The sequence below is a fragment of the Vigna unguiculata genome, chromosome 4 (assembly GCF_004118075.2).
Source record: "Vigna unguiculata cultivar IT97K-499-35 chromosome 4, ASM411807v1, whole genome shotgun sequence".
Taxonomy (NCBI): Eukaryota; Viridiplantae; Streptophyta; class Magnoliopsida; order Fabales; family Fabaceae; genus Vigna; species Vigna unguiculata.
In genome coordinates this window covers 6,630,069-6,656,166 of record NC_040282.1, presented here as the reverse complement: position 1 = coordinate 6,656,166, position 26,098 = coordinate 6,630,069, and the positions used below count along the sequence as shown (strand labels likewise).

Below are 26,098 nucleotides of genomic sequence, written 5' to 3'. Positions count from 1 at the left end.
GCTTAGACTTCGTTCAGTTACGAGTTTAAGTCTACTTGGGTTGTTTCCGGCATATACGTAAGGGTTGTCATTTATATGGTTAAGTTGACCAGGTCCAGTACACCTAATAATAATATGCTCCTCTAAGTAAACTACACAATTTTAATCTAAAATCTAACTATACATTTTGCTTTAAAATAATTCTAGCTACAACTATTAATTATTTTCACATAAAAAAAATATTGGTAGATAAGCTGCTTTATCATTTTGTTTTTTCCAACTCATGCACGCAGGGCGGAGCTTCTATGAAGCTATGAAGCTGAGAGGGGCCTTGGCCCCCAAATTTTTTTGATTTTTTTTTAAATTATATATGTTTTTAAAATTTTTAAGAATTTTGAAAATTTTTTAAATTATAGATAGTGTATTTTAAAAATGAAGAAAATTAAATTATATTTTTTTATTTCTTTTATAAAATAAAATATTTAACATTAATAAATAATAAAACATAAAATCAAATATAACAAAGAATACAAATATTTATGTTTAATTACTTTTTTTATCTATATTTTTATCTAAAAATATCAAATTGTGACTAAATTGAGATTAAATGGAGACTAAAAAACAGAGAAAGGTCTTGATATTTTTGGAAATAGTAACCAAAAGAGTAATTAAACAAAATATTTAATAAGATACTTTTTATTTTCTTTCTCATTGTCTTTTTAGTTTTTCACTCTTGTATTTTTTTTTTTGAAGAAAAAATAAAGTTATATATATATATATATATATATATATATATATATATATATATATATATATATTCATTATTTTTGCTCTTATTTCTTATTTGTTTCTTTTCTTTCTTGAATAACAAGATGTAACTCTCTTGTCGTACTTGATAATGAAATATTAGTTTAATAATTATTAAAATTATTATTTTTTATCTCATGAGTATCTTGTATATTCATTTTTTATTATTATAAAAGTAAAAAATAATGTATTATGTGACTTGACTACCATATATTTCTTTTTTAATAATTATGTCTCTCAATTTTTATTAGATTATAACAAATTATTTTTTAATATATTTAAAAAAAAGTATATTGATGAAGAATAAAATAATAAATATTTTTTTAAAAGTGATCAAATTTTTTACAATAACACATTGTAATTAATAAAATATTAATAAAAGAAAAGTTATAATCATAATCTTTCAATTCTTTTTTACATTTTTTAAATGTTTATTAAAAATTTAATATTTTTTATTTTTTTTACTTCATTTATCTCAATTTATTTTATATTTTAAAATAAAAAAATATTTTTTAATGTTTAATAAATATAAAATAAATAATATGATATTTATGTAGTATCATCCGTTATAAAAGTATTAGATCTTAAATACCGTGATAATTAAATTATATGTTTTATTGTTTATTATACAATAAATATATATATATATATATATATATATTAAATAATAAATAGCAAATTTTATTTTTCGAAAAGAATAGAAACAAAGAAGATAAATTTATTAAATTAAATTTGGAAAGGAGCTGTGGAGTGTTTAAACACGAGACAAGGACCTTCTCCACTAGTCAACGTGACTTTTCCATTAACTATCACGTTTTTTTTTACACAGGACGTCACATCTCATCTTCGTTTTCGAATTCCTACCTTTTGTATGCAGATTCCAATAATAAAGATAGATTATGCTTTGAAGCATTTTATCATACTTACAATATATTGTAAAAGTTAAAAATAAGACAATTGTGTTATAGGTGTGTATAGTATATTAAATTATAATTTAAGTTAAATTTTTATTTCTATATTGAGAAAAGATTAAAAAAATAATTCAATTATTAAAATTGTTTATTTATCAAAGACATAACTATATATATATATATATATATATATAAAGTTTTTTTTCGTTTGTTCCTAAATTTATTTTAAGTTTGTAAAATTCATTTAATTTTATGTATTTAAATAAAATATTTTATTAATTATTCTTGGAGTGATTTATGAACATTTTTTTTTCAATTGTTATTGCATATAATATATGATTTCCATTATTTCTTTTTCTTTTATTAATCTATAGTTTTTTTATTTTGACATACAATAATTTGTCTGCAAGTTAATTTTTTTAATTGTTTTTTTCTTTAATACTTTCTTCAAGTACTAAAAATATTTTGTACGCAGATTCTAAACCTTTCGTGCGTTTGTACTTTCACCAATAATATGTTTTGAAGCATTTTAAATGTGAATAGTGTATTAAATTATAATTTTTTAAGTTAAATTTTTTCTTTTATATTGAGAAAAAATTGGAAATAATAAATGTACCTACCTGATTCGATAGATTATGTTAAGTAATGTGGTCCAATAAGATGTAATTAGTCTCATCCCAAAAAAAAACTATAAAATATTCTAACATTAGAAGTGATATTAACATATTAGTAAATCTCGTCATATGATTGTGTATTAATATTCCTTAATACTAAATATTTACAAAATATTAGGTGTCACATTATAATTGTTGTTGTTGTTATTTATTCAAGGTAAGTTATTATTTGACTGATATTGGTTAATATGACGTTACCTATTTTATCATAAGGTGCTCTAAATTAGAGATGACAAATAAACTCGTCTTGTGTGTATTTTTCGAATTCGTCTCTATTTTGTCGTGGATTCCTCGTATTAATTAAGTATCAGTATGGGGAATCCCTGACATTTTCAATTAGGTATGGGGATGAGTATGAGGATGTCATATCCCTGTTAGAAAAGTCAAAAAAATTCGTATCCGCGGGTATCCGTTCATAAAACCCGCAACGGGTAGAAAACAGACATTAAAAATGGATATCCGCTATATGAGATCCAAGAAATTCATAAAAATTAATAATTAAAAGAATATAAGAGATGAAGGGTTAAGACTACCTTAGGAGGGTTCTTTGATAAATCCTAGACAAGAAACAATGTGAACCTAAGTGGCTTAAAGCACTTAGTTATGTTGAGGGGACTTGGGTTCAAGTCCCTAACATGTCATTAGTAGAAGTATTTAATTTTGTTTTATGTTGGTACTATATGGTGAATATGAAAGCATGATTTAAGTTCATACGAATGGGTAAATTGACATAAAACATTATTTTGGTTAAATGGTTGTGTATTGAGTTGGCATTGGCATGGTCATGGGTTCGAACCTTGGGTTAAGGGAAATGGACTCTATTTATATTTTTGTTTTTGCCAGGTGAGGGAAAATCTGAAAAACTATAGGAATTCCCTAAGAAAGCAAAGAGGTGTCAGTTAGGTGCACTAAACAAGAGTAATGGTTATAAAACTTAAAAATATAAATGCAATTTCGTTTTTTTTATTTATTTTATTAAATTGGGCTGAATTGGGGAGAAGGAAAGGATTGTGTGAGAAAGCAAAGAGTTAGAGTGAGTGATAGCGAAGGAAAATAGAGAGGAGGCTGGGAATTTCGTGGTCTAGAGGAAGAGAGTGAGGGTTGAAGGGAATTGAAGAAAATACCTTTATAGGTGGCCTTAGACAACAAGCATCAATCGTTAAATTTCAATTGGAGCGAGGATCAGAGGTAAGGGGAGCTGTTCATATGTGTTATTCGTATTTTTTCCCCTGTTCTAGTATGATTTTGTGGCCTGATAATGTGTTTACTATTTTCGCGTTCAAACTCGAAAGTTCTGGGCAAAATTTACCAGAACCGCCTGGCGGCTAAGGGTGCTCCGCCAGGCGACGCAACTATCGCAGTGGTTTTCTGGGATCTGTGAAGAACGGCTTGGCGGCCATGGTGGACCCGCAGGCGGCGCGCACTGGAATCGCATATTTTGACCTGTTTTTGATGCTTTTGTGATATGGTTGAACTGTTGTATTTATATAATACTAATGATGCTTTCATTGATGTGATTGAATGTTGACTTAACGGGTGTGTGGAAATCTGATCAGTGTGTATTGGATGTATGAATACTATGGTGTATGTTTGATTGCTAATTGGAATGTAGAGGAAGTAGCAATGTGTTATTGAAAGTCTCAATTAGAGTGCATAAAATGATATGTGTGTGTGCTACTTAAACTAATGCATGTGGTTAAATCTGCGATGAGAAATTGAATTGGAAATTTAGGGGTAATAGGGTTTTCTGCAGATGCGGGAAATATGGAATTTTAAGATTTCTTATGTGCCGCCCGACGGTAACCAGTGCGCCGCCAGGCGGTATTGAGTTGTCAGTGGTGATTAGCGTGCTCAGTGGGTTGGGGTGTGTAGTGGAAAATCGCAGATTTAAGTATAGGTGTTAGGGAATGATTTTGAATATAAAAATGGGGGTACTTGTGCGATGTAAGAGTTATCTAGTGGGATGGGTTGATGCATGAACTATATTATGAGGATTTGAGATAATTGAATGAGTATTCTGGCATGACTGTTTTGGTACCATTGTATGCGTGTTCAAAATGCTAGTATGAAGTTGTGCTATTATGAAATGTATGATATATTGATAATGGCTAAAGTGTCACATTAAGTTGATATAGAGTATGTGAATGATTTGGGTGGTGAGTATCGTTATAAACTATCTGTTGGTAATGTATGATATGCAAGTAGTGTCCTTGTAAAGAAATGAGGTGATGCTGATAATGGTATTCTGGTCATAGTACCACATGTGCAGGTCGGGGGCTCAGTTGTGTATGTTTAACTTCCAATGATCATGAATGAATGCTTACTTGGTCGAATGCTTCTGAATTGGATGAGTTGATGATTGTAGTACTGTAAATATTTGTAGGTAGTGATCTGGATGTGAGATTTAATGGTTGAATGTGCATGAAAATCTGTGCAAGTGTATAAACCAGTAGGGGAGTGTCTTTACTAGTGTGGTGCCTGTCGGTGGGAGAAGCCTCGCCAGGCGGTAAGCCACGCAACAGAGAGGATTGTGAGGACAGGCGCCCGACGGTAGAAAGACACTGCCAGGCGGCCTGGAGCGTGTTCGCCTTGCGGTTCATGGAGAGGCGCCAGGCAGGAGTGTAGTGGCAGGGGTCCTTTGCAGATGGATTTGCATGGACATTTTCTTTCCTTTTTCTTGGTAGCTTGGTCAGGGATATGCTGGATTGGTTACGAGCGAGGAGGTTCGTAACGAAGTTGTGAGATACGTGATTGATACGGGCGGGGAGGTCCGTATCGGTTGTACTCTTGTGTGGGGATACGAGCGGGTAGGTTCGTATATTCCGAGCTCACACCTGAGGCTACTATGGGCGGGGAAGTTCATAGTAGGTGTTCATGCATGCTGGACTACGAGCGGACAGGTTCGTAGAGTTGGACTACGGGCGGGGAGGTCTGTAGAGTTGGACCAGGAGCGGGTAGGTTCGTGGGAGCATGATAATCCCTAAGGACCAAGGTTGTAGTTGAATCTTTCTCATATAGGTTATGAGATTGGAAGTATATTGTGATAACAAGATTACCAAACTAAAATTAACTAAGTTAGATTGGGAGAGGGACAATTCTTATTATCTTATGATTATATTGTTTTCTTTATCAGCTCACCCTTTCTTGTTTGTGTGTTTGTGTTTGACGATGATCACATGACTTGTCACGTGGGAGCAGATGTGAATTCAGGTGATCATGCTGATGCTTAGCGACAGAGCGAGGCTACCGATGAGGGATTTTCATTATACTATGCTTTCCTACATTTTGTAATAGACTTTATGATGTTTTATCCATTATGAATATGTAATAAAGATGAGGCAATATGAATGGATTATAGCGAGATAAGTTTTAAATTTCCCGCGCTTGGGAACTTATTATAATGTCTGAATATCTTAAAGTAATTTTTTTGAAAATGAGTTTTATCTAGTAATATCCACCTAGGGTGTTTCATTTGGTATTAGAGCATATGATTTCGAAATGATTTTTGGGCCTTGGGAAGTGAGGTTATCGCAATTGTGAGATTAGTATAAATTGATTGAATTGTAGAGTTGTTAAAATATGTGTTATTGCATGGTGTCTATTGCTAATGCATTTTTCTGAGATAAATTATAATGGTGTATGATACCCTATGTTCCAGAAACTAGGAAATGGCTGGCGGAAGAGGTAGAAGAATTGGTGCCAATAACTCAGCTGATGAGATTGCCCACGCTATTCACCGATTGGTTGACGCCATGCAGCCACAACAGGTGGTGCTACCACAGCCTGCACCACGACCTGTCAGCATGGATGATTTCATTAGGCACAAACCAGCCAAGTTCAATGGCAAGGCCACTCCTGACGATTCATATGCGTGGATCAGGGAGTGCGAAAAGATATTCCATGTACTAGGATGCTCAGATGAACAAAAACTGGCCTATGCCACCTTTCTCTTGGTGAGTGATGCAGAATATTGGTGGGTTGGTATGCAGCAACAGATGGGGACTAGGGAGGAGGAAGTGAGCTGGGAGAATTTCAAAAAGAGATTTCTGAAAAATTATTTTCCAGATAGTGCTAAGCATGAGAGGGAGGCTGAGTTCTTGACCTTGCAACAGGGCAATATGACTGTGCAGGGTTACGTTAACAGATTTGAGTACCTGGCGAGGTTTTACACATAGAATATCACCGAGGAATGGTGTTGTGGGAAATTTGAGAGAGGCCTACGACATGAATTGCTCAGGGTTCTGGTGCCACTCAGGATCAGAGAATTTCCCCTTTTGGTGGAACAAGCAAAAACTATGGAACAATTAGAGATGGGGCCTAGTCGCGTAGCCAAACCGCAGAGGAATGTTGTGGAGGCTAGACACCAGAAGAAGCCTTATAATCGACCTCAGACGTCGTCATCAAGGTTGAAGTGTTTCCAGTGTGGGGGAGCACATTTAAAAAGAGACTGCCCCAAACTTGCTCGTAACGCAGGGAGTAGTAGAGGGGGGCGGAAGTGTTTTGTGTGTGATCAACCCGGCCACTTTGCAGATAGGTGCCCTAATAAGAAGACGGTCGCAGAGCCACGACCACAGTTGCCTTCTACAAAGAGGCCAAGAGCAGCAGGGAGAGTGTTTGCGCTAATTAGCGCCGAGACAAACCGAGCAGGTAATCTTATACAAGATACGTGTGTAATGATGGGTCATAATGTATGGGTACTTTTTGATTTGGGAGCTTCGCATTCTTTTATTTCCAATACATGTGTGGGGAGGTTGGGATTAGAGGTTCATGACTTGGGGTGCGAGCTAGTAGTCTCGACACCGACGTCTGGGCAAGTTACAACCAGTACTAGTTGTGATGGATGCTCGATTGAAGTGGCGGGCCGTAGGTTCAAGGTGAACCTCATCTGATTGCCGTTGGAGGACTTGGATGTGATATTGGGAATGGACTGGCTGTCCAATCACCATGTGGTAATGGATTGTGGACGGCGCAGATTGATATTCCCAGAAACTGAAGGGGTAAAATTGATCTCATCTCAAGAAGCTATGAAAGAACTGAGAGAGGGAGCTATCTGTTACATGATGATAGCTCAGTTAGAGAAAAAGAGTAGTGAAGAGCAGATCTGTGACATATTAGTGGTGGCTGATTTTGCGGACGTTTCCTGACGAAGTTCCTGGATTACCCCCAAGCAGGGATGTGGATTTCACTATCGACCTCATCCCTGGGGCAGGTCCGGTGTCTGTCGCCCCTTACAGAATGGCACCAGCTGAATTAACTGAACTCAAAAAGCAAATAGAAGATCTGTTAGGGAAGAAATTCATCAGGCCCAGTGCATCTCCATGGGAAACCCTAGTATTACTGGTTAAGAAGAAGGATGGAAGTTCCAGACTATGCGTCGACTATCGTCAGTTAAACAAACTCACAATTAAGAACAAGTACTCGTTACCGCGGATAGATGATCTATTAGATCAGCTGCGAGGGGCAGGGGTGTTCTCAAAGATTGACTTGAGATCTGGGTATCATCAGATTTTGGTCAAGCTTGAGGACGTACAAAAAATGGCATTTCGGTCTCGTTATGGACATTATGAATATGTCGTGATGCCGTTTGGGGTGACAAATGCTCCAGCGTATTCATGGATTATATGAATCGCATATTTCGACAGTGTCTGGATAAGTTTGTTGTTGTGTTTATCGATGACATCCTCATTTACTCCAAAGATCGGGATGAACACACTGAGCATCTGAGGGTGGTGTTGGAAATACTCAGGGCACATCAATTCTATGAGAAATTATCAAAATGTGAGTTCTGGCTGAGCGAGGTCCAATTTCTTGGGCATGTAATCTCGGCTCATGGTATCACGGTCGACCCTGCAAAGATAGAAGTCGTGTTGAAATGAGAACGACCGTAGACGGTGACAGAGGTGAGATGTTTTCTGGGATTGGCCGGGTACTACCGGCGATTTATAGAAGGGTTCTCCAAAATGGTAAGTCCTTTAACACACCTCACGCGAAAGGACAAACCTTTCTCATGGACGGAACAGTGTGAGGCATGCTTTGAAGAGATGAAGAAGAGACTGACCACGGTTACAAACACCTTCCTAGAAGAGATCCGAGAAGGGCAGGTGCATGATGCTGAGTTACTATAGATCATTGGATGGCTGGGTACAGAGAAAGGAAAGGAATTCAAGATAGGGGCTGATGGTATCTTATGATTCCGTGATTGGGTTTGTGTGCCTGGAAATTGGAGAATGAGAAGGAGGGTTCTGGATGAGGGACATAAGAGCCGCCTCAGTATCCATCCGGGTATGACAAAAATGTACAAGGATCTCAAGGAGTCATTCTGGTGGCCTGGGATGAAAACAGATGTGGCGGATTTTGTGGCAGCCTGTCTAATGTGTCAGAAGGCTAAAATTAAGCACCAAAGGCCAGGAGGTACCCTAGAACCGCTGGAGATACCCCAGTAGAAGTGGGATGGTATCTCTATGGATTTTGTGACTCACCTATCTCGATTTGTAAAAGGACATGATGCCATTTGGATAATAGTTGACAAACTCACCAAGTGTGCGCATTTCTTACCAATCAATCTGAGGATGTCAATGGATAAACTCACAGAGTTATACATTCGTCAGATCGTGAGATTACATGGGGTTCCAGCAAGTATAGTGTCAGATCGTGACCCGAGATTCACCTCACGGTTCTGACAATGCCTACAAGCAACGCTAGGAACTCAACTGAGAATGAGTTCTGCATATCATCCTCAAACGGATGGTCAATCAGAAAGAACAATTCAGTCACTAGAAGATCTGCTTCGGGAGTGTGTATTGGACCATTTGGGTGGTTGGAGTGAAGTACTTCCCTTAGCGGAATTCACTTACAATAACAGTTACCACTCAAGCATTGGAATGGCGCCTTACGAGGCATTATATGGAAGAAGATGCAGAACCCCACTATGTTGGTATAAGGATGGAGAGTCAGTGACTATTGGGTCGGAGTTGTTGCAATAGACGACGGAAAAAGTCAAACTGATTCAGGATAGGATGCGTGCGACTCAGAGTAGACAGAAGTCGTATGCAGATAAAAGGAAGAGGCCGCTAGAATTTCAGGCGGGGGGGATCACGTGTTCCTATGGGTCACCCCGACTACAGGCATTAGGAGAGCAATCAAATCCAGGAAATTAACGTCGAAGTTCATAGGACCATATCAGATCAATAGGAGAATCAGGCCGGTAGCCTATGAAATCGCGTTGCCACCACATCTAGCCAACCTGCACAATGTATTTCACGTGTCTCAGTTACGTAAATACATTGCGGATCCTAGCCATGTGTCAGAGACTGATGATGTCCAATTCAGGGATGATCTGACATTGGACGTGAGGCCGGTGAGGATAATGGACTCTCAAGTCAAGAAACTGAGAGGGAAGGAGATCCAAACGTTAAAGGTCCTTTGGGATGAGGCAACACAAGAAGCAACATGGGAAATGGAGGAACTCATGAAGGAATCATATCCATACTTATTTCCTGGTAAGTAAAATTTTCGAGGATGAAAATTCTTTTGAGTTGGGAGTAATGTGAGATCCAAGAAATTCATAAAAATTAATAATTAAAAGAATATAAGAGATGAAGGGTTGAGACTATCTTAGGAGGGTTCTTTGATAAATCCTAGACAAGAAACAATGTGAACCTAAGTAGTTTAGAGCACTTAGTTATGTTGAGGGGACTTGGGTTCAAGTCCCTAGCATCTCATTAGTAGAAGTATTTAATTTTGCTTTATGTTGCTACTATATGGTGAATATGAAAGCATGATTTAAGTTCATACGAATGGGTAAATTGACACGAAACATGAATTGGTTAAATGGTTGTGTATTGAGTTGGCATTGACATGGTCATGGGTTCGAACCTTGGGTTAAGGGAAATGGACTCTATCTATATTTTTTTTTTTGCCAGGTGAGGGAAATCTGAAAAACTATAGGAATTCCCAAAGAAAGCAGAGAGGTGTCAGTTAGGTGCACTAAACAAGAGTAATGGTTATAAAACTTAAAAATTTAAATGCAATTTCGTTTTTTTTATTTATTTTATTAATTTGGGCTGAATTGGGGAGAGGGAAAGGAGTGTGTGAGAAAGCAAAGAGTTAGAGTGAGTGATAGCGAAGGAAAATAGAGAGGAGGCTGGGAATTTCGTGGTCTAGAGGAAGAGAGTGAGGGTTGGGAATTGAAGAAAATACCTTTAGAGGGGGGCCTTGGACAACAAGCACCAATCATTAAATTTCAATTGGAGCGAGGATCAGAGGTAAGGGGAGCTGTTCATATGTGCTATTCGTATTTTTTTCCCTATTCTGGTATGATTATGTGGCCTGATAATGTGTTTACTATTTTCGCATTCAAACTCGTAAGTTCTGGGGAAAATTTACCAGAACCGCCTGGCGGCTAAGGGTGCTCCGCTAGGCGACACAACTGTCGCAGTGGTTTTTTAGGTTCTGTGAAGAACCACCTGGCGGCCATGGTGGACCTGCCAGGCGGCGCGCACTGGAATCGCATATTTTGACCTGTTTTTGATGTTTTTGTGATATGGTTGAACTGCTGTATTTATATAATACTGATGATGCTTTCATTGACGTGATTTAATGTTGACTTAATGGATGTGTGGAAATCTGATCAGTGTGTATTGGATGTATGAATACTATGGTGTATGTTTGATTGCTAATTGGAATGTAGAGGAAGTAGCAATGTGTTATCGAAAGTCTCAATTAGAGTGCATAAAATGATATGTGTGTGTGCTACTTAAACTAATGCATGTGGTTAAATCTGCGATGAGAAATTAAATTGGAAATTTAGGGGTAATAGGATTTTCTGCTGATGCGGGAAATCTGGAATTTTCAGATTTCTGATATGCCGCCCGACGGTAACCAATGTGCCGCCAGGCGGTATTGAGTGGCCAGTGGTGATTGGCGTGCTCAGTGGGTTGGGGTGTGCAGTGGAAAATCACAGATTTAAGTATGGGTGTTGGGAAATGATTTTGAATATAAAAATGGGGGTACTTGTGCGATGTAAGAGTTATCTAGTGGGATGGATTGATGCATGAACTATATTATGTGGATTTGAGATAATTTAATGAGTATTCTAGCAGAACTGTTTTGGTACCATTGTATGCGTGTTCAGAATGCTAGTATGAAGTTGTGCTATTATGAAATGTATGATATATTGATAATGGTTAAAGTGTCACATTAAGTTGATATAAAGTATGTGAATGATTTGGGTGGTGAGTATCGTTATAAACTATCTGTTGGGAATGTATGATATGCAAGTAGTGTCCTTGTAAAGAAATGAGGTAATGCTGATAATGGTATTCTGGTCATAGTACCACATGTGCAAGTTGGGGGCTCAGTTGTGTATGTTTAACTTCCAATGATCATGAATGAGTGCTTACTTGGTCGAATGCTTCTGAATTGGATGAGTTGATGATTATAGTACTGTAAATATTTGTAGGTAGTGATCTGGATGTGAGATTTAATGGTTGAATGTGCATGAAAATCTGTGCAAGTGTATAAACCAGTAGGGGAGTGTCTTTACTAGTGTGGTGCCTGTCGGTGGGAGAAGCCCCGCCAAGCGGTAAGCCATGCAACAGAGAGGATTGTGAGGACAGGCGCCCGGCGGTAGAAAGACACCGCCAAGCGGCCTGGAGCGTGTTCGCCTAGCGGTTCATGGAGAGGCGCCAGGCGGGAGTGCAGTGGCAGGGGTCCTTTGCAGATGGATTTGCATGGACGTTTTCTTTCCTTTTTCTTGGTAGCTTGGTCAGGGATATGCTGGATTGGTTACGAGCGGGGAGGTTCGTAACAAAGTTGTGAGATACATGATTGATGCGGGCGGGGAGGTCCGTATCGGTTGTACTCTTGTATGGGGATATGAACGGGTAGGTTCGTATATTCCGAGCTCACACCTGAGGCTACTATGGGCGGGGAGGTTCATAGTAGGTGTTCACGCATGTTGGACTACGAGCGGGCAGGTTCGTAGAGTTGGACTACGGGCGGGGAGGTCCGTAGAGTTGGACCACGAGCGAGTAGGTTCGTGGGAGCATGATAATCCCTAAGGACCAAGGTTGTAGTTGAATCTTTCTCATATAGGTTATGAGATTGGAAGTATATTGTGATAACAAGATTACTAAACTAAAATTAACTAAGTTAGATTGGGAGAGGGACAATTCTTATTATCTTATGATTATATTGTTTTCTTTATCAGCTCACCCTTTCTTGTTTGTGTGTTTGTGTTTGGCGATGATCACGTGACTTGTCACGTGGGAGCAGATGTGAATTCAGGTGATCATGCTGATGCTTAGCGACAGAGCGGGGCTACCGATGGGGGATTTTCATGATACTATGCTTTCCTACATTTTGTAATAGACTTTATGATGTTTTATCCATTATGAATATGTAATAAAGATGAGGCAGTGTGAATGGATTATAGCGAGATATGTTTTAAATTTCCTGTGCTTGGGAACTTATTATAATGTCTGAATGTCTTAAAGTAATTTTTTTGAAAATGAGTTTTATCTAGTAATATCCACCTGGGGTGTTACACGCTACCTGCGGGTACGAGTATTTTGGATACTCTCATGTTAACGAGGCGGGTACGGATATCATAGTATCCGTACCCGTAGATACTCGTACCCATGAAACTTTAATTCACAAAAATACCCTCATACATACATATATATATATATATATATATATATATATATATATATATATATATATATATATATATATATATATATATATATATAAATAATTCAAAATTTTGGGGGGCCAGAGCCCCTCCCTGCCCCCAAAAAGCTCCGCCCCTTGGTCAGAATGTTTTTTACTAATATATATATATATATATATATATATATATATATATATATATTTATTTATTTATTTATATATATATATATAATATATTAGTAAAAAACATTCTGACCAAGGGGCGGAGCTTTTTGGGGGCAGGGAGGGGCTCTGGCCCCCCAAAATTTTGAATTATTTATTTATTTATTTATATATATATATATATATATATATATATATATATGTATGTTTGTATGAGGGTATTTTTGTGAATTAAAGTTTCATGGGTACGAGTATCTACGGGTACGGATACTATGATATCCGTACCCGCCTCGTTAACATGAGAGTATTCAAAATACTCCCCCAAAATTTTGAATTATTTATTTATTTATTTATATATATATATATATATATATAATATAATATAATATAAAAATATATTTAAAATTTATTAAATTTTTTAAATTGTAGGTAATATATATTAGAAATTAATAAAAATTAAATTTTTTATTTTTTATTTCTTTTATTTAAACATAACATTTAATGTAAATACAAAATAAAATATAATAAAAGATAAAAATATTTAGTTTTAATTTTTTTGTCCCTGTTTTTATTTAAAAATTGACACTAAGATTAGGTTAATTACACCAACAAAGCAAATTATCCATATTAAGAGTCTCAATTTTAATGAAAATGTCATTGATCTGTTTCGAGGAATTTAACGAAATTTATTGTAAAAGATCGAATTATATCAATTTTTTTTTTCAAAAATCAGGATCAAATTGAGACTAAAAAAATTGGAGGACCAACTTAACATTTTTAAACCAAAACATGAATCAAAAGAGTAATTAAACCAAATATTTTTTAACATAATTTTTATTTTCCTTTTCATTGTCTTTTTAGTTTTTTCACAGATTGTAATAATCTCTCACTCTCATATGTCTTCTTTTTATTTTTAAAGAAAAAAGGTTAGACATAAACTCATTATATTTTTTATTTCATGAGCTTTTTGTATATTTTTTTTACGAATATAGAAAAAAAATAGTGTATTATGTATTAATAAAATGAATATATTTTTCTTTTAATAATTACATGTCTCAATTTTTTATTAGATTATGATCAATTATTTTTTAGTATTATTTACAAAAAAAGGTATATTGATAAATAATGAAAGAATAAATTAATTGTTTAAGAGGAATGAAAATGAAATTATTGACTAAAACAAGATAGATTCTACCTCTTCACATATTTTGAAGCATTATACTAATGATAAAAAATGTTCAGTTAAAAGAAGTCATTTTTTGAAACATTATACTAATGATTGAATCTAATGATCTCAAAATTAGATTATTTTAGCCCCTCTGACGCTTTTGGTCAAGATCCACCACTGATTCTGACCTAATTTTTTCTAAGTTGCACATCTTGTCTTTTGTCTTCATTCTTCCAACTTCAAGTATTAGTACGTTGTCTTCTTCCAGGTACACCCCTTATATAGACAATGACGTTTATTTTATAACTTGATTTTTATTTATTTTAGTTTTTATAATAAAAAAAAGTTAAATTTATTATGTTGATTTCTTATATCAGATCGTAATGTATTACAAGTGAAATAAAAATTAAATTTATTGTATTGACTTGTGATACAGACTGTGATGTGTAATCGTGTTGGGAATAGTCCAAGTGTGAGTCAAAAAGTCCCACATTGGATAGAAAAGACAAAGTTAAACACCATATAAGAATAAAGACCCATAACAACATTGCCTTAAGGTTTTGGTGTAAAAGTGGTGTCTAAGGTCTTATATGTGTAAGACTAATGTTATATAACCATATAGAACCACAATCTCTCAATGACCATAACTATACCATGATTATAACCATGACCATAACCATAACATATGAAACATAACCCATCAGTGGTATCAGAGCCGATGGTTCGGAGTGACTGACCGCATAACCACCACCATAAACAAAAGGGGTCACCGATGTGACTGACCGCATAACCATAACCAAAGGGGTCACTCATACACCTGAAGGGAAAATATACCATATGAAAAAGGAAAAAAAAACAACAAGGGACTCACCCTTGAGGGGAGATGTTGGGAATAGTCCAAGTGTGAGTCAAAAAGTCCCACATTGGATAGAAGTATTAAAAATTATGTGTTTATTTTTCTAAATATTCAAAATTTAGATTGTCTATTTTAAAAAAAATTATCTCACAATGATTATTATTATTATTATTTTAGTTTTTAGTTTTCCTAATTTCAAAATATATCACTTTTAATCTTTTAAATGATATTGATGATGTATCATAAAGGTAGAAAGTTAAGAGAGATAAAAGTAAAAAAGTTTGAATGTTGTTTTCGCTGAGTTTATGTGGAGAACTTTGAGTCTCATATTGACACATGATGGATAAATTCATTAGTGCAATGGATATGATTACAATTATTTTTAATATTATACGACAATTAATGAATTGTAGTATATCTAAGCTTAAAAAAGGAAGTATATGAATTATACATTGTAAGACCCTAATTATTATTTTTTAAATGAGATACAATTTTTATAAGATGCACATGACTATTTTTATAAAGAAAGAAAGAATTTTTCTCAAGTCCTCACCTCTACTTTCTCTCAAAGATATCTAACCTCTTATTCATATGTTTGAAAAATGAAGAGTAGGACTCCTGACATTGAGGTCTACCTTTCTATCTGATCGAATTGTTGAACAAAGTAAGTTCGTCTATCGATCCTTTTAGAGTCATTTGAGTTTTTGTATGTGTTCCTGCGGAGAACAAATAAGATATGTTAGACATAAATATCACTTTACCTCAATCCGCTATCTCTTTAGTTGGTTTCTCCCCGGCTCGTGCACGCCATATGCTAGTATCACGGCTTGGACCCATAGGGGTTACATGCGAAGAAGACTCCGACAATCAAATCAGCCAAAAGATTCTCAGAAAGTCAAATCTTGTGATTAAGGGATTAATGAATGGTATCCTTTAATTGTTGGGGTCCACGCGTATTTATAGTTTATTAATTATGTCTGGTCACGTCATGGGTTGGACCCTTGTTTGGGCCACAAGTGGGCCTGGGCCTGGCCCAGGCCCCTTAGCTCGATCGTCGTTGGCCTTAGGGGCTTTGCTAGTAATGCTTTAAGTCTGTAAGGGTCGTCAGGTTCTCGTTTCGTCTTCTGAAGTAGGCGGCTTAGGTCGTTTACTGTTGTCCACTTGGTTTATTTGATAACTACTTGCATGTTTGCGAGGCTTTATGTAGGCGGTTTCTATCATATAGTTGTGTTAGGCCACCTAGGTGCAGTACACTAGTCCCCCAACCTTTGTCGGTAGAGACATAGCAGTAAGTTCTTCTATCGATCCTTTTAGAGTCATTTGAGTTTTTGTATGCATGTGGGGGAAATTAGGTTGCATGTGTGGTTTGGGGATCATTAATGAATTTATGTTCAATTAGGATATTAGGGTATGATTGGATCATTGATCTACATCTCCTTTGTGCATTTGCTTATCTCAGTTATTAGAGGCGATTAATGTCAAAGGACATTGGCAGTGTGCTCTTTAGCAAGTAAGGGAAGATAGTTTTTCAATAAATGTAATGTGTTTTGGTGTGGAATTGTGTTTATTGCGAATTTGATTTATCGAAGTGAATTATGAACTGATTCGTTGTGGTGAAATGGTTTGATATTGGACTGATAGTGATAAATGTGTGATCTCTTACAATAATATGTTTCCTATAACAAATAATGAATTTGATTCAATTGGTATCAGAGAGTGAATGTTGTGCTTGTAGAATTTTGGTTTTCCTTTTGTTAGAAACTCCTATGTGAGACCTTTGAATTTAACTGATTTGGCAATTCTTTAGCTATGAGCATGATATTTTAAAGTATTTTGAAGTTTGTTAAGTGAGCAATAACTCAAAAAGTGTAAAAAAAACATGCTCACTTAAAGCTCAATAAAAAAACATGCTCAATTAAAGCTCAAAGAGAGAGTTTAAATTACTATAACAATTGTTGAGGCCAAGAAGTTGGGGCCGAGTTGTCGAGGCCTAGGGATTGAGGCAAAGAAGTTGAGGTGAGATGTCGAGAAAGAGAAGTTGAGGCCGAGATGTTGAGGTCAAGATGTTGATCCCAAGAAGTTGATGCCGAGATGTTGAGCTCAAGATGTTGTGGTCGAGATCTCGAGGCCAAAATGTGAAGGCTGAAAAACTGAGGTTGAGATGTCGAGGCTGAAAGGTTGAGGGCGATATGTTGAGGCCAAGAAGTTGAAAACCAGATGCCGTGGCTGACAAGGTAAGGCTGAAAAATTTTGAGGCTCAGAAGCTTAGGTCGAGATATTGAGGCTGATAAGCTGAGGCCAAGTATGGAAGGTTATGGTCGAGTATGAATAGTACATGGCCTTGGTGAGGTATGGCTGAGTACGAATAGTACATGGTCTTGGTGGGGGTATGGCTAGGTACGAACAATACATGGCCTTGGTGAGGTAGGGTCGAGTACAAACAGTACATGGCCTTAGTAAGGTAGGGCCGAGTACGAACAGTAGATGGCCTTGGTGAAGTAGGACCATGTATGAATAATACAACATGCAAGGGAATTGAAATAAATTTTTAACTTCAGAAAATGATATATATAAAACAAAAATGTTATGATTAGCAAATGAAAAAATGTTTAATTCTATCAAAATACCACTATAATAAATTCATAAAACACACACACACACACATACACACATATATGAATGTAAAGAGACTAGTTTTTAATCAATTAAACAAGACTTAGATGTGAAGCCAAGAAAATAGATTAGGGTAACTTCATTACAACCACAATCACACACATCTACATATGTCACAATGCGTAAGAACTCCTTCATCAAATTCTTACCACCTTATATCTTAACATATGTGACTTAGATCATCAGTGAAACAAGGGAATCTCTATTGCAACATATGTATTAATACTTAATATATAAATTATACAATAATTCAAATATCATCTCAAATATGTGATGACATATTCATATAAGTCTAATCATTCACAATAGTAATCTCCATACAATATAATTCATTTAAACAAAATTACAAATCAATTAAACATACAAACTAATATTCATTTTACATTTATAATGAACACTAAAATATAATTCATTAAAGGGACTAGAACAGAAGAGAAAGAAGGAAACAAAGAAAGGAAAAAATAATTCTAGCTTGAGTGGAAATTGTCTCTTTTGAGCAAATATCTATAAGATTCAACAATTAAGTTGCAATGCTATTTTTTCTTGAGCAAAAATACAACTTGAAGTTAGGTTTATATCTATATTCTACTTTTACTTGAGAAAAAACTTTTCACTTGAGAAAAATATTAGAAAAACAATCTCGTGCAGTAGAATAAAACTACATTCAAAGTTTTATACAAAACCAATTTACAAATACAACTCTTAAACACATTCAAAATTATCCATACAATATGAAATTTTCTCAAGCATTGTCCTCCACTTATTTCAATTCAAACTTAATATAAGGAAAATGATAGAAAACTAACCATGTAACAACCTAGGTGGATATTACTAGATAAATCAAATATCATAAATTTCTTTGGAACTAAAATAATATATAAAGTTTCCAAGCATGGAAAAATTTAAAATTTATATCGATGAAGTTTCAATACATTGAATCATCCTTATTACAAATCCAAAATAAAGAAAAACATCATAAAAACTTATTACAAAATGTTTGGAAATAAAATATAAAGTAATCCCGCATATTCTGTTCCACTCCATCTCTAGACGTCAACATCCTCATTTGGATTCACGTTTGCTTCCACGGTGACAATGTTTTAAATTCACATCCGCATATAAATCAAAAGGCATGTATGAAGTATACATAGTAGAGATGGCAAATAAACCCGTCCCCGTGGGTATTGCCCGAACCCGTCCTCGTTTTGACGGGGAATCTCCGCATTGACTCGGTATGGGTATGGGTATGGGTATAGGGAATCCCCGACTTTTTCAATTGGGTATGGGGATGTATAATACTATTTCGATATATTTTATTTAATTATTTTTTATTTTTTAACTCATTATCAATCATACTGTAATTTTTTCACTATAATTATATAAATAACTTTTATTTACTACAATATAAAAATTTAATGTAATTGTCATTAATATTTTTTTATCACCATCCAACATAATTGAAGTTCAAAAGATACAAGATCTATGTTAAAATTTTATTATTATGATTATTATTTGTTCTTTGTATCATTTTGATTAAGTAATGTATTATAACTTTTATTAGTGTATAAAAAAGAGATTCATTAGAATTTAAAATATTGAAGTAAACAAACATTTAAAATATATTTTAATTTGAATATTTGTTTCCTTTTATATTTTTTAAAAGTATTTTTAAATTTCATCAACTAGGTTTCATTAATGTTTGCAAATTTAATAAATGTGTTGGTTCTCATGAAATTTTATTTGGTATTATAATCTAAAATGTAAATAATTATAATTTATTTTAAACTTTTATTATGATTATTATTTGTTCTTTGTATCATTTTGATCAAATGATGTATTATAACTTTTATTAGTATATAAAAAAGATATTCATTAGAATTTAAAAGATTGAAGTAAACAAACATTTAAAATATATTTTAATTTGAATATTTGTTTTTCGCTTATACTTTTTAAAAAATATTTTTAAATATTATCAACTAGGTTTCATTAATGTTTGTAAATTTAATAAATGTGTTGGTTCTCATGAAACTTTATTTGGTATTATAATCTAAAATGTAAACAATTATAATTTATTTTAAACTTTTATTATGATTATTATTTGTTCTTTGTATCATTTTGATCAAATGATGTATTATAACTTTTATTAGTGTATAAAAAGATATTTATTAGAATTTAAAAGATTGAAGTAAACAAACATTTAAAATATCAATTATGTTCTTTGTATCATTTTGATCAAATGATGTATTATAACTTTTATTAGTGTATAAAAAAAAGATTTTAAAAGATTGAAGTAAACAAACATTTAAAATATATTTTAATTTGAATATTTTTTTTTCTTTCATATTTTTTAAAAAATATTTTTAAATTTCATCAATTATGTTTCATTAATATTTGCAAATTTAATAATTATTTTAGTTCTCATGAAATTTTATTTGGTATTATTATATAAAATGTAAACAATTATAATTTATTTTAAAGTATTTGATATGGAAGAAATAATCATCATTCTAATATTGAATATTTGATAATATTATGTTTCCTTTATCATAAAAATTTTATTATTTTATAAAAATTAATTAAAATTAATATTGAAGTAGTAAGAAAATGGGTATGGATATGGGTACGAGATTATACCCATTACCCGATCGGAATGGGGATGAGTCAAAAGTTTAATACCCGTTGGGTTTGGGTACGGGGATGGGGATGAATTTTTTTACAGAGATGAGTATGGAATAGCGAAACTCGTACCTGCCCCGCCCCTTTGCCATCCCTAATACATAGCCTAAATTCGAATGAGAATGTTTTAAATTTACCATCTTATTACAACTTATATCATTCATATTACTGGTAATCCAAATTTTAATTTTATACATAAGGGTGGTAAAATTTACCACTTCTTTTATTTACATTCATTTGACAAAATGATTTTCATAATAAAATGTAATAAAAATATATAAATAGAATGTTATAATAAAATAATAATTTTATAAAGTTGTAATTTGAATTGTAGAGAAAAGTTAGGTTTTATTTTATTTATTTTTCTTTTTCGTTTTTGGTCTATACTGGAAGAAGAAAGCGTCACGTAAGTGACATTTCGCTAACAAACACACTGCATGTTCGTTTCTCCCGGCTTCCCTTCAATACCAACCTAACATTGTTGATAAGAATCGCAAATTAACTCACTTCTATTATCCTCCTCTCACCACAAACCATGGCTATCACCACCTCCTTAACACTCTTCTTCTTCCTTCTACACTTCTCGGCACACCTCCAAGCGTACACCCCAGATGAAATTTTTACCATCAATTGCGGCACAACTGGGGAGTCCTCCGACGGTCAGAGAACGTGGACCGGCGACGCAGACACAAAGTACTTATCTCCCCAAGAAGCCACTATTTCATACAAGGCAACAACACAGTCTATTTCCGCCGATCAAATCCCCTTCTCCACTTCACGCTTGTCCCGTTCCCAATTCAATTACTCCTTCCGAGTCTCCTCAGGCACCAAATTCGTTCGCCTCTTCTTCTACCCTGCCGACTACCCTTCCTTTCCCCGCAACCAAGCATCCTTCACCGTTCAATCCAACCAATTTACTCTCCTCAACGATTTCAACGCCTCTCTTAACGCCGACGCTCAAGCCACCGACACTATTTTCAAAGAATACGTGGTCAACGTCAACCACGGTAAGAGGCTTATCCTCACCTTCACTCCCTCTCATCCAAATTCATACGCTTTCATCAATGGAATCGAGGTACTTTCCATGCCAACGGATTTATATTACACACCAGCAAATGAGACAGGCTTCACGTTCCTCGGAAGTAGCACGCTGTACAACATTGGGACTAGCTTTGCGCTTCAGACTGAGCATAGGATCAAAACTGGATCGCAAGTAGAAATCCCACCACAAAACGACAGTGGTTTGTTCAGGAATTGGGTTAACGAAAAAGATTATTTTATTGAACAAAATTCACAGTTGAATGATGTACCAACTGACTACACTTATAAGAGGATAACCGTGAATCCTGATTACGTGGCACCAAAGGAACTGTTCAGAACAGCGCGTAACATGGGCACAAACGCCACTTTTAACAATATGAGAAACCTCACTTGGGAGTTCCCCGTTGATTATGGCTTCACTTACGTTCTCAGGCTTCACTTTTGCGAGCTTGATCCCGACATTAATGACATCGGGGACAGGCAATTCTTCATTTACATAGCGAGCCAGTTGGCTGAAGAACGTGCAGATGTAATGAAATGGACTCAGAAAAAGAAAGGACTAGCTGTTCACAGAAACTACGCCGTTTTAATTCCCAATAATGGTACTCAAAAGAAGTTTAATCTCTTGCTCCAAATGCATCCTTACGAATACCATGTGGATTCGAGATACAGTGACGCCTTTCTGAACGGTGTTGAGATTTTCAAAATCAGTGAGGCCGGGTCAAACAATCTGGCGGGACCTAACCCTGACCCGTCTCAGACTCCACACAACAGCATTCATGGCCAAAACGGAAAGATCCGCTGGGGAAGTGGAAGGGTGATAATTGGCGTCGAAGTGGTGCTGCTATCCGACGTCGTTCTGATTTCTCTTGTCGTTTTCTTCGTCGCATTTTTAGGACACAAGAGAACCACATATACTAAGAGTAAGGATTACGAATCCAAGTCAACGACCACGTGGAATTCCTCCCTCCCGACAGATCTCTGCCGCCGCTTCTCTCTCGACGAGATGAGAGCGGCCACCCAAAACTTCGACGAGGTCTTCATCATCGGCACCGGAGGATTCGGCCAGGTATACAAGGGCTATATCGACGAGGGCTCCGTTCCCATCGCCATCAAGCGCCTTAAACCGGATTCACAGCAGGGGTCTCGCGAGTTCCTGAACGAAATCAAAATGCTTTCGCAACTACGCCACCTCAACGTCGTGTCCCTCATCGGCTACTGCAATGATAATAAGGAAATGATCTTGGTTTACGATTTCATGACACGTGGCAACCTCCGCGACCATCTGTACAACACGGACAATCCCACTATCTCGTGGAAGCAGCGGTTGCAGATATGCATCGGCGTGGCGCATGGACTGCATTATCTCCACACAGGAGCGAAGCACACGATCATCCACCGGGACGTGAAAACCACGAACATCCTGTTGGATGATAAGTGGGTGGCCAAGGTTTCGGACTTCGGACTTTCAAGGCTCGGGCCCATTGGAACTTCGAAGACCCACGTCAGCACCGATGTGAGGGGTAGCTTCGGATATTTGGATCCTGAGTATTATAAAAGATACCGTTTAACGGAGAAGTCTGACGTGTATTCTTTCGGAGTTGTGCTTTTTGAGATACTATGTGGTCGTCCCCCTTTGATTCACAGTGCGGAGAGGGAACAGGTTTCCCTTTCTAATTGGGTGAGACATTGTTATCAAAGTGGAACCATATCAGAGATTGTTGAGCCCACGTTGAAGGAGGAGATAGCAGCAGAATGCTTGAAGAAGTTTTGTGAGATTGGGATGAGTTGTTTGTCGGAAAATGGGTCCATGAGGCCGGCCATGGAGGATGTGGCTCGGATGCTGGAGTTTACTCTGGGGCTACAAGAAAGTGCGGAGCATCGTCAAAATGTTGATTTTGCTATTCCTAACTGAGTAGTGTGCAGAGTGTAAGTTATTTCTCATTCCTTAAAATATCAGAAAAGAAAACATAAAAACCGTCCCAAGGAAACAACAATATATGGGAATGGCTGGAAAGGGATCAACATAGATTCTTCGTATTTCTGTAGATTTTTAAAGTAAAAGAATAATTATATTTGTAAGAATTAACTTCTGCAATTTTCTTAAAACTAGAAAAATGATTATGTGTAAATTTAAAACTATTCATGGTAAGACAAGGAGAGATAGTCCGAAGCAATTAACTCCTCTGGTTATTATTTTTTTAGTTCTCTCCCTTATTTTCAAAAGAAAAAGGAAAATATATAGTAAAAACCAAAATTTGACAACTTCTCTTATTATACGAGGTGACAAAATTTTTTTAATTTTAATTTTTTTTGCACAATTTTTACATTGGTCATGCTTTTGAAAGAAGCGCGAGAGAAAAGGAGGTTTTCATTGCTCGTGTGAAGAGTGAAGAGTAGTTAGTGTGTATTGTAGAACTAATCAAGTGGAAAAGCAGTTATCATTGCTTCGTCTTTCGCTTCCACTGAAGTTGTTCATCTTCCCCTCAAGATCATTCATTTCACCTGAGCTGAAAGCCCATTATCTTCTTTCATTCCCCGTTTGGTGTGTTTTTTGCCCATGTTGTAGTTGGTGGAGAAGGTGTGGGTTTACGGAGTGGTGGAAGTTCTTCGTGGGTAGTTCTTCTTCTGAATCTTGGTCGAAAAGAGGCCTTTTTCCACTACTGTAGTTAGTGGTGTGGATATTTCAGGAGCTGCATTTTGTTTGGGTATTCAAGAAGTTGTTGGGAGGTAAGTAAAACATTCGAAAGTTGTATCTTTGGTTGTCTTCATGGGTTGTTTTTTACTTAGATTTTGGTCAATGAAAGGAAATGTTTTTTTTTGTTTAGGGTTGATTTTAATTCCATATTGCAGTATTTTGTTTTGTTCAAAAGAAAGAAATGAGGTTACTTGTTGTGGTTGTTGTTTGCTTGGTGACTGCATTTTGGTTTTGGGTAGAAGGTATATGCTACTGATTTGGTTTTTCATGAAAGCGAAATGGTTGGGAAACAAAAAAGAAATTCTTCACAAGAAAAATTGAAGAAGGATGTGAATAAAGGAAGGCAGCTGAGAGCAGAAAGAAAGCATATGTGAGTGATGCCATAGCTTCTGATAAGAAAGAGGTAAGTTAAATAATGAATGAATTTATACATTAAATTTGGTATATTTGTGATATTGTTGACATTTGTGGTTATTGTAAGTTGAATTGTTTGGTTTTTTTTTAGGTTCGCATTGAGCACTGTTGCCAAACGAAATACATTGTCCAAGCAAATGCACTATTGAGTAGTACTACCTGTGCAAAACTTGAATTAACACCTTTTTCTTCTTGCCTATGACTAAAGAAGGAGCTCAACATCAATTGTTCGTTGCTAAGAGAGGTCTTGAGTCGATGGGTTCCCAATGGGGAATTCATCCAAGTTAGCCAGTAGTTGGTTAAGTTAAGTTGTTCAGATGTGAGTATATGTTTGGGGTTAAGTGCAGCAGGCAATGATGTTGTTTTTTATAGTGACTTGTGCGAGGAAATCGGGTTTCTTTTTTCGTCTAAGGAAATAAAGGTCACTGACATAATTAAAAGGATGAATCGGGTTTGTTATTGTAATGATAACTTGTCTTTTCATTTTTCAACTTGACATTTTCTTTAGTTATTGTAATGATAACTTGTCTTTTCATTTTTCAACTTGACGTTTGCTTTTGTTATTGTAATAATAACTTGTCTTTTCAAGTCTTTTCATTTTTCAAACATTTGATTTTGTTATTACAATATGTGCATGGTAGACAGCTTTTGTCGCGTACACTGTCCCAAACAAACTGAATTAATCACCCTTTACTAATGTAGTATAAGGATCAACTCAGGTCAATCCAAGGATGAGGCCAATGCAATGAGTGGATTGAATGCAAAATACATGTTTTTGGGGGATTTTTTTCTTCTTTTTTTTAAAGCTTAAAAGATAGACAATGAAATTAAAATGAAGGCAATTGTAAAGTGATGAATTAATGAAACTAACTTATAAGAAATATGCTAGACACTTAAAAGAAGAATAAATGAGAATGTACGTAGCTATGAAATTGACCAATGCAAGGATAAACAAGGAAAAAGAATGATAACATTTGAAATAGATAACAAAATTGGCCTAGCAAGTGTCTAAAACTCAATAACAAAGTGATCACTAAGAAAAAGGAAAACAAAACTAAAATGATGTCTATGTACTCCACTAGCTAGTGCCCTTTTAATTTAGAACTTGATTTAGCATAACACAAGAGTATGAAACCAATAAAATAGTGACTGACCCAAGCCATATGGAGCCAAAAACAGAACTGCATTGTATATCATGGAAAGCTTAAATAGTAACTGTAAATTAAACCTAATAAAGATGCAAAGTAACTTTGAACTAGGATAGATTCAACCAAGATGGATGCTCAATGGACAACAACAAATGAAGTGCAGGACAAAATGAAAATATAAAATCAGAAGTTAAGTGTAAATTGCAAGCTGGAAACA

At 35.3% G+C, this 26,098-nt stretch overlaps 3 protein-coding genes across 7 annotated transcripts; all 3 read left to right on the top strand.

Annotated features, from left to right (window-relative positions):
- Nucleotides 1-6,039: 6,039 nt before the first annotated feature.
- LOC114180433 lies at nucleotides 6,040-6,546 on the top strand. Its single transcript, XM_028066751.1, has one exon. It carries the CDS (start codon nucleotides 6,040-6,042, stop codon nucleotides 6,544-6,546), a length of 507 nt encoding a protein of 168 aa, XP_027922552.1.
- A 2,541-nt stretch (nucleotides 6,547-9,087) lies between these two features.
- Nucleotides 9,088-9,878, top strand: LOC114180431. Its single transcript, XM_028066750.1, has 2 exons — nucleotides 9,088-9,301; nucleotides 9,496-9,878. Exons 1-2 carry the CDS (start codon nucleotides 9,088-9,090, stop codon nucleotides 9,876-9,878), a joined length of 597 nt encoding a protein of 198 aa, XP_027922551.1.
- An 11,153-nt stretch (nucleotides 9,879-21,031) lies between these two features.
- Nucleotides 21,032-25,295, top strand: LOC114182766 (receptor-like protein kinase FERONIA). Of its 5 annotated transcripts, XM_028069703.1 has the most exons (4): nucleotides 21,032-23,550; nucleotides 24,191-24,351; nucleotides 24,559-24,722; nucleotides 24,825-25,294. In XM_028069703.1, the coding sequence occupies exon 1, from the start codon at nucleotides 21,116-21,118 to the stop codon at nucleotides 23,534-23,536; it is 2,421 nt and encodes an 806-aa protein (XP_027925504.1). In that variant the 5' UTR covers nucleotides 21,032-21,115; the 3' UTR covers nucleotides 23,537-23,550; nucleotides 24,191-24,351; nucleotides 24,559-24,722; nucleotides 24,825-25,294. The 5 variants fall into 5 exon arrangements, with proteins under 5 accessions (XP_027925504.1, XP_027925501.1, XP_027925503.1 ...); XM_028069700.1 differs by having other exon boundaries at nucleotides 24,191-24,722; XM_028069702.1 differs by having other exon boundaries at nucleotides 21,033-24,351; nucleotides 24,594-24,722; nucleotides 24,825-25,295.
- Nucleotides 25,296-26,098: the final 803 nt, after the last annotated feature.